Raw genomic sequence first — 14,803 nt, forward strand, 5'->3', positions numbered from 1 at the left:
GGACATCTTAATAAGAGATACTCGTCCCACCAGAGTCAGAGGGAGTAAAAGCCACTGCTCTAACAATTTCTTGATTTTACCTTGCATTGTTACATAATTCAGATTATATAACTGTTGATATTGGTAACTAATATAAATCCCCAAATATCTTATAGGGTCAGGCTTTGCGGCTTACAACTTAAGGTTAGCTGGGAGAAAGTTTATCTGTATTAAAAACAATAACTTCTGTTTTATTTTGATTTATTTTGTAGCCCCCAATTAACTTTAATTTGCTAAATTCCCTCATAGCAAATTCCAAATTCTGACTATTAGGCTTCAGATATAAAATGATGTCGTCAGCGAATAGCTTTAATTTGGCCATACCCAAAATTGGAGCATTAATATCTACATTGTCTCGCATTCTAATGGTTAATGGTTCTATAAAAAAAGGTAAAGAGCAAAGGGGAAAGCGGACATCCTCGTCTTGTCCCCTGATTTATTTTTACTGTAACAGCCCGTTTTGCATTTACCACCACCTGAGCCGGTGCCCCCTGATAAATATTTCGAAGCGCTTGTATTAAAAATTCAGTACTTGCTGCCATAGATCTTCCTACTATAAAGCCAGCCTGATCTTTGTGAATTACTTCCTGTGCAGCAGTTAAAGGCTGTGCACAAACCTTCAATAAAATCTCATAATCTGCTTTGAGGAGGCTAATGGTCCTATAGGAATTAACATCCTTTGGGTTCTTATCTTCTTTTACGAAGCAGACAATTGCCTCTTTAAAAAACAAAAAGGGACCTGGTCGCCATTCTTTAATATAATTAAAATGTTTTCCCAGAGGTGGAATCAATTCATCTGAGAAAGCCTTATAAAATTATATAGGAAACCCGTCCTCCCCACATGCTTTGGCTCCAGCTGTAGATTTTATAGCCACCAAAATCTCCGAACTTCCTAGATCTGATTTTAACTGGTCTATCAAAGAATCAGATAATCTAGGAAGATTTACATTATTGAAGGTATTCCGTGGTGTAGAGCTGCTGAAAACGTTCCAAAAAAATCTGTGGAATCTCATCACTATTTATTACTTCTACTCTGGTCTTGGGGTCGATCACCTTCGTAACTATAGCCGTATCTGGTCTAGTTTTTGTAGAGCTGGCTAGCATTTTACCAACCATCTGACTATCCTTGTAAACCTTTTGTTGGTAGGATCGGGAGCTACTAATCTCTTAAAATAAAGAAATCTCGCAGGGCCTTTCTGGCACTTTCCAGCTGATGTGGGCGTGACAAACATCTGAGCCTGTGCCCTTTCCACAGCCCCTTGCGCAGTTCAGCAATTTTAGCCCGATGAACTCTTGACTGGGCTTCCGAAAAGGAAATCTGTTCACGAGCCGCGGCCTTAAACCCCCCAAACCGCAAAGGGTTCCGCCGTCTCCTCATTGATCTTAAAGTAATCCGAGATCCATATTCTAAAACCCTCAACCCAATTTTGATCTTGGAGAAGGAGGCGATCCATCTGACACCTTGATCACGCCCTTCACAGATCTAGAGTTCAAGCCCAATATATGAATGATCGGAGAAGGGGTTGGTCCCGATATCTGCCTTTAGGATATGAAGGGATCTCGATGTTTGAAAAAAAAAAAAAAAAAAAAAAAAAAAAAAAAAAAGATTCGGGATGCTGTCTGGTATCTACGAGAATGACATGTGTAGCTATTTTTGTCAGCGTTGGCTTTCCGCCAAGGATCTATTAATTGGTAGTCATGCCTGATCATTTCAAAGATTCTTTTAGTATTTGGTTTCAATTATTTATTTATTTTTAATTTAGGTATCCTTCTTTAGATCCTGTATACAATTAAAATCTCCCCCGATAATCGGCCAAGGAACACCCCTTAACAGCTCATTGATCTTAACCAACCCCGAGTCGTCATCAGTAACCGGGCCATAATAGTTTGCAAAATTTAAAAATCCTCCAATTCAATTTTGCCACCACCCATAGCCATCTCCCCTGAGGATCCCTACAAACTTTTTCAAATTTCCACGGCAAATTTCTAGAGAAATAGATAGCGACCCCTCTTGTAGCTAACCCTGCTGATATGAAAAAAACATCAGAAAATACCTCGGTAAATACAGCTTAGGTGAATTCGACTTTAAATGAGATTCTTGGAAAAATAAGACATGAGGATTTAAAGAGGCAAGCCACCTAATAAGCCCACCATATTTGTTTGTTAAGCATGCCATTAACATTGACTGACATAATACTACATTGGTTAGCGATTTCTTAAATAAGCTTGTTGTTTACCCAGGTACCAACTCCGGTTTTCTCCACTCTTTGTTCCTTTTGCTACTGCTCTTTTTATACTGCAAATAGTCCCCCCAACAGACCCCACCACCCTCCCTGAAAAAAGAACCCCCCACACAAATTTGAAAAACCCCACTAGCCACATTTCAACCCTCCCTACAGACCTAATGGGTGTCATGGAACAACACCCTAGGTGACCCGGCTACCTCCAGCAAAAAAACAGAAGCTTGAACTTTTTTATACAAAATCATTTTCAGCTCCCAGAAGAGATTTATTTCAATAAGCTCTGGGCATCAACTACATTTGAGAAGAGATGGAACTTCCCCTTCACCAACACACGGCGCTTTGATTGTTGCGCTATTGAGGCTTGGGCACCCAGAGCTTTAAACACATATAGCAACTTTACAAACTCCTATCGCCTGAGCGCTGCCATAGTGGTCATGTCAGAAAATATTCGGCATTTAGAAGTTTCCTTTATAGAAAACTGTCTTTGCTTTATCGCCTTTACCAAGAGTCGATCCTTAACACGGAAGTCAGCAAAATTCAACAAAATTGTTCATGGTATCTGAGTTCGGGAAAGGAGGAGCGGGAACTCGATGTGCCCTGGTGATGGTTAAATATACGTCAAATTCTGGAAGAACCTTTTGTTTAATAAACATGTCGACCCATTGGAGAGTTTGAGTTCCTTGGATCCCTTCGGGGACCCCCACTATTCAAAGATTCGATCTTCGGGAATGATTCTCAAGTTCCTCTAGTTTGTTCTCCAGAGAATTTTTATTTTTTGATGCTTCGTCCACCTTTCCCAGGATATCGCTCATCTGATCTTTTAGAAGCGTAATTCTTGGTTCGGCTTCCTGCAGTTAGATTGGGAAACATGCCACTGCCTCTTTAATTTTGCCCAACCGCTGATGGAGGGAGGCAATCTCCAGATCGAGTGATTTTTTCATTTCCCTGATCTCCTCCAAAATAAGGTTCAACATATCTCTTATGTCCCTCTGCTGCGCAAAAGGTCCTTCTGCCTTAATACCGCGGCTGACTTGTGGTGCCATCCTATCCGGCTGCAAGTACCCAACGGGCGAATTCTCATTTTCCAGGCCGGTTTCACCGAGCAATTCCCCCTGTGCCAAAGGCGGAGACGGAGGCTGGACTGGATTCTGTAGCTGTGGTAGATTTTGCACCTCTCTTGGTGGAGTCTTATTCACTTCGAGCGAAGACATCACAAACTGGGTCTGACTGTATGGCTTTCCTGCTGCCAGAGCTGGCAATTCTGTCGAACCATCCTGGTCTTGTACTGCTGGACCCTTTATCAGGGAAGGAGAAGGAGATGGAGCCTGTCCAGGCATCTGGGCACGTTGTAATGATATCAGGCCTTGTAAAGAGCCCTTTAGTGAATCACCTGGCACGTCTGGTACTTTTGTAATAATTTTGGGCTGAGCTGGTAAAGAAGCTTTTTTCAGAAACAGAGGAAAGTCCTTGGCACCCTTTAGTTAATTTTTATGCCCTCCAGTTATTAGAGCATCTGGTTGCTCCTTAGCCGAAAATGACGGAACCTCCGTCAAATTCTGTGCACCCGATATCTCTACCTGTTCCGGAGACAGAGAGGGGGGGCAGCTCTTCTGAGCTTTCGAAACGAACATCTGAGCCACAAGGATTGGTGCTGTGCTACCAGTGCAGTTGCCTCTGCCTGGGCTAAACCAGTTTTGGCTTTCAGCCCGGCTGGTGAATCAACCTTGGCTACCGCGCTTGAGTGTTTCAGATGCTTTCTTATTTTAGCCACCTTCTATTTTTCACCTCAAATCTGTCCAGATACCCCCAAACTGCACAAAGCTGCTCCCAGGTTTCAACAAAACCCCGTATGTTAGGGCAACTTTCAGCAATTGTACACACCGGAGAGAGTTTCCTCCCACCTCCTTCCACCTACTCCCAGCTCTGAACCTCTGTGCCTCTTCAGCCTCCCCAGCCTGCAGCCTCCTTGGAACCTCCACTAGTATTCCTGGCTCTCCTGGTGATCTGGAGCCTGGCGTCTTCCCCATGAGAGTTAATCCCTGGCGCCTACTTCCGACACCAGCGCCTCGTGATGGTCGATGCCGGCATATCCAATGTGCACGAAAAGACACCCAAGACCCCTACGGTGAAATCCGCACGCCATACAACGGCCCCCCTGTACTCCTAAGAGGAAACCAAAACAGAAGCGTCCAGCGGGAGCTCTGTGCTTTCCGCACTTTTTCCTGTATTTCCCCCAAGCTCACAGCGCTTGCATCGCCCATTCCCTCGAGAATGCCAAACTCCGTTTCTCCATTGCTGGGGGCAGGGCAGACTTACCTGTGGCTACTAGGAGGCGTGGTTCTCCCTAGCCAGCATCCACCTTCGCAAGACTTTCATGTGACGTAACAAAACAAGAGGAGGTCTTGGCCTTCGAATTACGGGTCCCTTCACAAAGCTTCTTAACTGAGGTTCACTTTTGTCGCTTCGAGAACTAGAAAAATACTGGGTTTGTGTAGAAAGAACACAGGTGGGGTGCCCGATGTGGCACGTGCTGTGGCTACCAAAGAAGACCAAAACCAGGAGTGCAGTTCCTCTGGGAGAGGGGAGGGTGAGAGAGGGGGGAGAGCGATTAGTCTCCCCCCTAGCAAGGTGTCATGCTTCATCATAGGGCTGTGCTCCTCGTCGGGCCGGCGCTGCAATGCCTGACGGGCTCCCGCGAAGGGGCTCTTTATCAGAGATCTTTTTAGAGACAGCCGTATAGGTGCGTGGGGGTAGGTGCAACAAGTGTAGTGAGTGATAGTGAGGTGAGTTAAAATAGGTATGGTATTGCCAATCGATGAACCATTTTATTCTGGTGGTATACCAGCCCAAGTAAAATCGGTGGCCCCCAAGGGATTATAATGCTCCCTAGGGAAGTGGAAAGGTCAACATGTTTCTTGCTCTATGCCCATACGGGTCGGTGGCTATTCATCAGGACCGGGTGAGAATGTGCTCCAAAATATAAACTCTACTACATAATAGGTGATTGAAAAATTATAAGTACATCACCAAGCAAATCCATTGGGTCCCTAAGAGGAGTGGACCCGCTGTTGCGGTACCTAAAAGAAAAGAGAAAGAGAAGGACAACACAGACACATAAAACATTCCAGCATTTAAATTGGGTGCTGTATGGCTCCCGTGGGAAACCGTGCGTCTATTGTGATAGCCAGTTTAATGGGTGCTCCCACAAAAATCCGGGGGAGATCGTGCTTCAACGCATCGGTGTTACCAAATACGTAATACTGTGACAACCACCATGTGTGCCAAATGCTATGCAATGCTTCACGAAGTGCTATATGGCATGGGATCGCGATCGGTGGCCGAACAATTTATAGTTGAAGTGCACTGTCGTCCCCAGCTCTATGGGAACATTTGTGAACATAGTAAACGAGGGGGAAGGCCAAAATACGTGTAAAAACGCTGTCCTAGAATTTAGAGTAGCGGGTGAAATTGACGTAAATGCAAGTGCCGATGGCTACGGAGCCCGTGTGGGGGAGACTCACCCCCTGGGGAACAGAAAATACTGTACGGGTTCGCCTGGAGGCCGTAGAGGGATTGCCCTGGAAAAATTGAAGAAGAGCAGTAAGTACCCTACAGGCTGCCGTACACTGATATCACCCCGGAAACGCATTGTACTTACAGAGTTGGGGCGAGCGCACAACCGAGATCCTATCGAGGCTCAGGCTTCCGTAACAAGCCGACAGGGGTGTGTGCAAGATAAAGGAAGTGCTCAAACGCACGGGAGCAAACAACTAGACCGCGAACTTGTACGGCCATATTGGAACTGACAGCAAACTTTATTGCGCGAACAGTGCGTGAAAGGGACAAGGATAGATAATGTCCCACGACATGGGAACTTGGGCATGCAAAACAAACGTCAAGGAGAAACGCGCTGGGAAGTGACTCAGCGGGTTATACATTACAATAAAAAATAAAAATTATTAAAATTTATGCAAGTAACTGACGCGGTGACGCGAGGGTGATGTAAAGCAGCCTCAGAGTCTAAAAAAGGGGCAAAAGGTCGGTAATTTTAAACAGTGGGTCTTGCTTAATGAGATGGAAAAAATACAAGACTGTTATTGTTTATGGTGTCAGACATTCAAGCTGGCAAGACCACGTAATTGACTTCATCAGGACATCTTATGTATGTAAGGTGAATTATGTATTGTAAAGGAATATCCGAGTTATGAAAGGCAAGGTCAGTAATTAAAGCAGGTGGATCTTTCCTGATGAGATCTAAAAGGTTGCAAGGCTATTGGTGTTATTTATGGTGTCATGAGGAAATCACCTTAATGTAAGCTGTTCAGATTACGATAGTGGCTCATTCAGGCCGTCTCATGTATGTGAGGTGGATCATGTGTTGTTAAGGGTGGCCCATGGTATATCATCGTTGAGGCCGTCAGTATGGCTAGAAATTCTAAAGATCCACTGCTGTTCCTTGCGGAAAAGGGCCTCCTTACTGATCACTGGGAAAGCCTGCAGAATTGTCCACGTTAGGTCATTGGCAGTATGGTTCTTCTCCACAAAATGAGTGCACATTTTGGTATTAATCTTTTTGCACCTAATGTTACTTCGGTGTTCGGAGATTCTGATCTTTGCTGAACGTGTCGTCATGCTGACGTACATAAGGTCACATGGGCACTGAATTAGATAGATACAATTGCGGGTATTGCAATTGGTATGGGATTTTTGTTGCCAAATTAGAGTTTCTGAAAAAGTGATAAATTTGCTTGTTTTTGTTAGGGCACAAGCGGTACATTGTCCGCATGGATGATGGCCTGTCACGGGTGGAAGGCCCCACAGTCGTTGGTTGGATGGTGTGGATAGTTTGGGTCTGGTGCTAATAAGCAAACTTTTCAAATTGTCGGTCCTTTTGAACGCAAATCGGGGCTTGGGGACTTCCCAGTCTCCCACCGATAGCAGATTCCAATGTTTTTTGATTATTTTTTGGATGGCGTTTGATTCAGGAGTGAAAGTGCTTACACACGTAATTAGATCGGTTTTGATTTTTTCTGTGGAGGTAAGCAAGGCTTCCCTGTTAGAATTGCGTGCTCTTTTGTAGGCCGTTTGCGTGATTGTCCTCGGATATTCTCTTCGAGCCAAATGGCCTGTGAGGTCATGAGCTTGTGTTTTGAAGTCCTCCAGTGTACTGCAGTTGCGTCGGAGTCTAAGATATTGTCCATATGGTAGGTTGTTACGTAAAGCCTTGGGATGGAAACTACTAAAAAGTAGTGGGCTATGGCTGTCAGTGGGTTTTTTTATAGGTTTTTGTGTTCAACCCTAAAGGGGTTTTGATAATGAGCAAATCCAAAAAAGGAAGCTCATGGACTGATGAATTGGCCGTGAACCGTAAATAGGGGTTCAGGCTGTTGACCCAAGCTACAAAAGGGGGGATGGAGTTCAGATCCTCTTTCCAGAAAATGAGAATGTCATCGATATACCGTCGCCAAAGGGTGACTTTCTCCTTATAGATGTTAGTCTCAGTTAAGATGTTATTGGCTTCAAAGTGTGCCATGTAGAGGCATGCCAGGCTGGGAGCAAATGTGCTCCCCATCGAAGTGCCTTGGACTTGATGGTACATACGGTCTTCAAATTGGAAGTAGTTTTTTGTTAGGGCAATCTCTGCACACTCCATGATGAAAGAGATTGGTGTGGGCGAGTCCCATGTTTGTGCTCGAAGTGCTTCTTCCACAACATCCAGGGTGGCCCTCTGAGGAATGTTTGTGTAGAGGGCCTCTACATCTAAGGTGATAAGTGCATCCACACTGCTACCAATCTCATTGGCTTGTTTGAGGATGTTGAGGACATCCCTTGTGTCGAGTAGAAAAGTTGGGGTCTTTTGTACCAGGGGGCGTAAAAAATGGTCACAGAACCGCGAAAGAGGTTCCAGAGCCGAATTGATACCTGACACAATGGGTCTCCCAGGTGGAGGTAGAACACTAGTGTTCTTATTGTAATGATCAGTTTTTTGGTGGGATCCTCTTTGATTTGGACATAATACCGTGTGTCACTCAATTGTCTTAGGCATTCCGTTCTGTAGTCAGGGGTGGACATGATCACTATAGCTCCCCCCTTATCTGCCTCTTTGATGGTAATCGTCGTGTCTTTGCTGAGATTAGTTATCGCCATGTTTTCCAGGCGGGAATTATTGTGGAAGGTTTTTTTCTCTGTCATGGCACTGATGTCCTTGATGACTGCTTTTTCAAAAGCCAAAATTTCCGGTGGCACCATTGCAGATGAGGGCGTAAAAGTGGAGGGTTTACGCAGGCCTGAATCCGATTGGGAGGAGAAATTTTGTCCTGTGAAGAAATTTCTCAGCCGGATTTTCCCAAAAAGATCATGTATTTCGCAGTGAGTCCTGAATTCATCGTGTCGTGGTGTGGGCACGAATCCAAGCCCCTTAGTAAGGACCTTTTCTTCTGTCTGGTTTAATTGCCGGTCTGATAGATTCACTATCAATTTTTCTTCCCTCTGTGACTCCTGAGTTCCATCGGGCCTTGGTCTGTTTGGTCCTGCCAGTGGACCTGTTTTTGCTGATTGTATCCGCCTCTTCTTCTTCCTCTGCCCCTGCCCCAGCCTCTGCCTAAAAAAGGTTGTGGTATATAGGGGTTGAAGGGTAATGGTCCCTGTTGGAAACCAGGTGGTTGCCACATGTGTGGACCTGGAAACGGGGGCATAGTGTAGGTGTAATGTGGGTTAGGCGGGCCGTGTTGTTGGTAATGTTGTTGGCCTCTCCAACTGTCGGTGCTGGAATTGCTACTGTTGGAGGTAGTTCTTCGACGGGAACTGGAGCTGTCATCTGACGAATAGTCACTTTGTGCTTGTTGGAAGTCGTCTTTTAAATATGGGTAGATTTTTTCTTTATTGAAGCGCCCAATGTCTTTCTGAAGTTTGTTAATTTTTTGTCGCATTAGGTAATCCTTATTTTCCGCGATTTCACTGTTGATTTCTGATAGCTTGGCCTTGAAGACCGCGATGGTTATAGTGGCTTTCAGTGCTCCTTCGGCAACGGTAATCTGAATGATTAAATCGTCAGCCAGGCGTTTTGCTGTCTTGATAATCAATATCAACCAGTCCCTAGTGCACTTCCAGGCAACTAGGGACCATTCCTCCTTGAATTGCTTATCCTCAAGAAAAATCCTTGGCATATTCGAGACAATAAGCCCATTGGGGGCTATATTGGCACGTAGATATTCAGTCATGATTGCCCCGTGCATGATGATCTTCATCAATTGGCGTTTCATGTTGGTGATGCTGTTCCAGTCGCTGCCCAGGCTAGTGGTGGCCATAGCTCCATCTGCATCTAGTAGGGACAGTGTTCTTAGGATTTCAGACACCAGGTCATCATCAAAGGATAGTCCCTGGTATTGTTCCATGGTCGTGGGTGTCCAGGGGAGGGAAAGGGGAGAGAAAAGAGCGGTAAGTATCCGCTAGCCAACACGGGCTGAGGTTCCACGGCTGAGCCGCCGTACGTAAATGCTTCAAAAAGGGGGGAACCAAGAGCTTTTTAATGAGGTCCTGCACAGTGCTCCAAGGTATCGAGAAAAAACCAGGAGTGCAGTTCCTCTGGGAGAGGGGAGGGTGAGAGAGGGGGGAGAGCGATTAGTCTCTATAGAATGCCCTCACACACCTAGCAAGGTGTCATGCTTCATCATAGGGCTGTGCTCCTCGTCGGGCCGGCGCTGCAATGCCCGACGGGCTCCCGCGAAGGGGCTCTTTATCGGAGATCTTTTTAGAGACAGCCGTATAGGTGTGTGGGGGTAGGTGCAACAAGTGTAGTGAGTGATAGTGAGGGGAGTTAAAATAGGTATGGTATTGCCAATCGATGAACCATTTTATTCTGGTGGTATACCAGCCTAAGTAAAATCGGTGGCCCCCAAGGGATTATAATGCTCCCTAGGGAAGTGGAAAGGTCAACATGTTTCTTGCTCTATGCCCATACGGGTCGGTGGCAATTCATCAGGACCGGGTGAGAATGTGCTCCAAAATATAAACTCTACTACATAATAGGTGATTGAAAAATTATAAGTACATCACCAAGCAAATCCATTGGGTCCCTAAGAGGAGTGGACCCGCTGTTGCGGTACCTAAAAGAAAAGAGAAAGAGAAGGACAACACAGACACATAAAACATTCCAGCATTTAAATTGGGTGCTGTATGGCTCCCGTGGGAAACCGTGCGTCTATTGTGATAGCCCGTTTAATGGGTGCTCCCACAAAAATCCGGGGGAGATCGTGCTTCAACGCATCGGTGTTACCAAATACGTAATACTGTGACAACCACCATGTGTGCCAAATGCTATGCAATGCTTCACGAAGTGCTATATGGCATGCGATCGCGATCGGTGGCCGAACAATTTATAGTTGAAGTGACTCAAAGTGTAGTCTGGGCCATGCTCTGCCACCAAGACAGAGCATGGAGTAAAATTAAGTGGCCAATGGTTCTACCGACCCTCAACAAACACTTAAGGTAATCAATGGACCATGGGGAAATTGGAGGAAAATTGGAGGAAACTTTAACCAATTGCTAGGATTGATCCATAAAGTATGGTTTAGAGAGCCTTCCACAAGCTCCAACCCCCATTGTTCAAAGAATCTTTACAAAACATTTAGCTTCAAGTACACGAAACACAACAGAAATGGCACCGGCTTTACCGGCTGGAGGACCAAGACTTCTGTAAATGCCACCAAAGGCATAATTTAAAAGAAAATATTAATACTTCTGCTCTTAGGTTCAGCAAGCAAACAGTATTCTACAGCAACTAATAAAGGTAGTTTAAGACCATTTTCCATGGTTGTTCAGTGGTAAATAAGCCAGTCTTAGAGGCTCTTTGAGACGATCTGTCCACTTTTTGCAGCCCATAATACAAGGCATTTGTGATGAGATCAAAGACCTGCAAGCCATCTTTGTTAGTAGGTTATTATTACCTGCACCTTTTTGCAAACTGGCAGGTTATGGCCACTTCCCTTTAGATGTTCAGGGAGTACAATGACATGCAAAGTCAGGCTCACCAGATGGTTCCAGTTCAGTCGTCATCCTAAAAGAGATTCTGCCTGTAATTGGGCCAAGAACAGTAGACCGACTCAATCTTTGATGGTCTACTAGTATGGTCCCAGTGGATTGGAAGGATAGAACTATGGTCAAAGAAAAGCTAGGACCAAACCGACCCAGATAACTACTACCCTATTACCCTTCTACCAACAACAAACAGTAGTGTCTAAAATTATAGACAAGACCACTGGGGGAACTTCTTGATGCTTGGCAGCTGTGTTTCTGGCCTGGGAGGGTTATGAAGATGGCACTGGTGATGAAGGGTGGACAAGCTCAGAACTGTTTTTAACAAGGGTCAAGCTGCTAGGCAGGTCTTTTTAGACCTCAGTCACCTCCAGTATAACACGCCAGTGTCTAAGTAGGCACCAGTCTAGCAGGATTGTGTTTTTGGGGTTCTCTTGTACTCTTAAGCCTGCCTCTGTATACACCTCAAAGCTTTATTTAGTTGTGTGGTCCCACAGGGTTAAGCCTGACCACTAGGCTATTTAACATTTATAGGAGACCACTTACGAAACTTATTAGACCAGGAAAAGCTATTGCTTATGTGGATGACACACAGCTTATTATCAACATTGACCACCAGATTCTTACAATAGCAAGCCCTTCACCAGGGAAAGTTGAAAATCTACAGTAAACGAATGGCATACAACTATACAAACTCAACAGCAGTAAAACTGAACGGGTGATGATCTGCAAATAAAAATGCAGTGGTGGCAATTTCTTCTGGTCCAAACAACTGTGAGAACCTCTCCTCTGTCTCCTCTTGTTAAATCTTATTATAGACAAGTACGTCCTTCAAGAAGCAAATCATGCGTTACCTTACCTTGCTTTGGCTTATTGAAATACCCCGGGAATTCCTCCTTTTTGTTCCTCAGACTTCACCCCGAACAGATCTTGGCATTTGCACTCTCATGACTAAGATCTTATTACCAAGGCTTCAGACCTAGTCTGAAGAAACTGAGTATAGAAAATCTTGCAGTCTGAAGATAGGCCACCTGAGAAAATTAGATCACGTTTCAAAGGCCCGCACACATCCCTACTAGTTACCATGGTCCAGAGTCTCTAGTTCAAAGCCTATTCAGAGTCTTTTACAAAACAGAACACCCCTGCCTTTGTGATAAACTATGCACAACTTGGTATCTAATCATGGTCCTGAAGCCTAGACTGATCTCCCTCAGTCGTCAAGAGCCACCTAAAGTTACTGGCAATTAAAAAAATAAAATCCCCCAAACATTTCCATTTTGCGGATTGCAATTTGTTTTTCCCGCTTCTCCTTTCCCCTCCATATGCTAAGATGACCTTGGCTGAACACAGAGCTTTATAATTAGACAAATAAGTAAAGAAGTAGGCAAATATCTCTCTCAACTTTTAATAGCCATATTCTTGGCCTTCTTGCTGAAAGGGATTTTGCACACAAAAAAACCCAACTATCACAGTGACCCGAGTTAACAAGCTGACAGACACTTTCCCCGACATCAGCACCCCAGTGGCTTCTACTTGTCCTTTCCTCCACCAGATAATGACCTGCTCTCTATAGGGAGACAGTCTCTTGAATGTCAGGATCAGGCACACCCTATCACAAGTCACCAGAGGCACAGCCAACTCCGATTTAGAGTGGAGCACCACTGCCAGCTAGGAAAGGACAATCAGTACAATTTAGCAGGCAGAGAAAAGGAAATCACATATCCAGGTTAGGTCTCAGCCAGCTCTCAAGTGTAGCAGCCTTACTCCGCTTCAGGTGACACTGCACCCCACGTGTAGCAGTAATTTGCTTTACAGCTATACAAACTTGCTTTGTTGGATTAAATCAGTATTCAGATGAATGCATGAGAGCACAAAGAATTGTCATTTAATTTTACACAGCATCAGCAGATATGAAAGCGCTTTACAAAGAATATGAAGACTACACAGAATATCACTCATAACAAGAACGCTTGAGGTGGGACATGCCAGGTTTACACCAACTAGAAAATTATAGCACAAATATCAAATACCTGTGACTTGTGTTAGTTTAGATGCTCCGTCGTTTGACACTGCAGAAGCAGACGTAAATGGAGTTGCTGTGGTAAAAGTGGCAGTCGTCTGAGAAGTCTGGGCTGGCAAGTTCTTCTTCAGCATTTGCGCAAAACTCGGCACTCGTGAAATCTGAGGCCAATCACCATTGCTAGCCATGTTTTGCTGAAAAATAAATTATTTTATATTTAGATAAGCCGTAGCCAAATCCCTTTGGGAAGATACAGCATCACAGTAGCTGCTTATATTGCTCATGGAAAATAATCACTCATATAGATTTCATTAGCCACTGCTTTCCGTCCTGAGGCAGAGATCCTCTCTTCCTCACAAAAATACATCTTCAAATAACTGGCTAAGGAGGGCTGCTTCTAGTTCTTCCTCGTGAAATTAAGCAATATACTGAGAAAGCCAGCTGCAACACAATGAGGTCATGCTCTTGGTTCGCCGACTGTCCAGGTCAGTTTGTGCCTATCCTACTGGTCCTGGTCCCTACAGAGTCCTGGGAAGGCACAAGTGGTGGAGGAGCTCAGCGTCGTAAAGGAAGCATGCTGCAGTTTCTGGGTAACATAAATGGTCAAGCTCAATAATACAACATACATGACAATGTGGAGGAGGAACAGAACAGCACAGACAGAGGAGGGTGGTAATCTGCAAACCCCACCCTCGTACATCTGAGAGCCTTGCTCTGCTAGGAGCATGAGGGCCTAGGAACGGACAAGGCATGTGCATGAAGGGGGAAGTAGCGCAGAGGACAGAGGTTGCAGATGGAGTGGCTCCAGATCTGATAGGGGCTACGTGAACAACAGCACTGGAACCAGGTGGGGTAAGTGTGCCCTAATCTTCCTCCATGTCCGACTCGAGTACATACTTGAGGAGGCAGTCACAGATTCCAGGGTGTTCATGGGAAACCACCCTTCAAGCCAGCGGCATCATCATGCCCAAAGGCGAATGGACTTGTTGGGAAGTGTCGCAAAAGAAATACATTCAGATGGTCCTGGCCTAGTAGTGGATGGTGTTTCCGCAGCATGTTCAAAGAGCGAGCATGAGCAAATCATCTGCTACATTAGGGAGGTCTTACCCTTACACGTTTTATATTAGATGAACCTTGGGGGGCGCTAGAGGGCGCACAGCGGAATGGCTGCCTTCTGAGACAGCTCCGCCGGACGGGGGAAGAAAGCGATGCGACGGGCGCGATGCACGCGCCGCCACTGCCCATAAACAGCACCACGGGCGTCGGAAGGTGGCCGCTACCTGTGGAGTGGCTGGAAATTGCGTAAGCTGGCCGGTTCCCCTTGATACACGGCGCTGACCGCTCCGATGCAGGCGCGCCTAACGGCTATCAAAATGGCGGCGCCCAGGGAGACGACAGCGAGCTGAGCCTGGTGGAAACTGCGGCGGGCTGTACCTGCGAACTCGGAGACACCGAGTGATGCCCTCGC

General features: G+C 45.5%; 1 protein-coding gene across 2 annotated transcripts in view; it reads right to left on the reverse strand.

The window, feature by feature from the left end:
- The window catches only part of ADAD1 (adenosine deaminase domain containing 1), a 756,025-nt gene that overhangs the window by 683,377 nt on the left and 57,845 nt on the right, over positions 1-14,803 (reverse strand). For both annotated transcript variants that reach the window (XM_085641552.1, XM_085641551.1), the window contains exon 2: positions 13,346-13,529. In XM_085641552.1, the coding sequence (XP_085497678.1) occupies positions 13,346-13,523 (178 nt within the window). In that variant the 5' untranslated portion in view covers positions 13,524-13,529. The remainder of the gene's footprint in view (positions 1-13,345; positions 13,530-14,803) is intronic.

Source organism: Triturus cristatus, chromosome 2_2 (genome assembly GCF_964204655.1).
Source record: "Triturus cristatus chromosome 2_2, aTriCri1.1, whole genome shotgun sequence".
Taxonomy (NCBI): domain Eukaryota; kingdom Metazoa; phylum Chordata; class Amphibia; order Caudata; family Salamandridae; genus Triturus; species Triturus cristatus.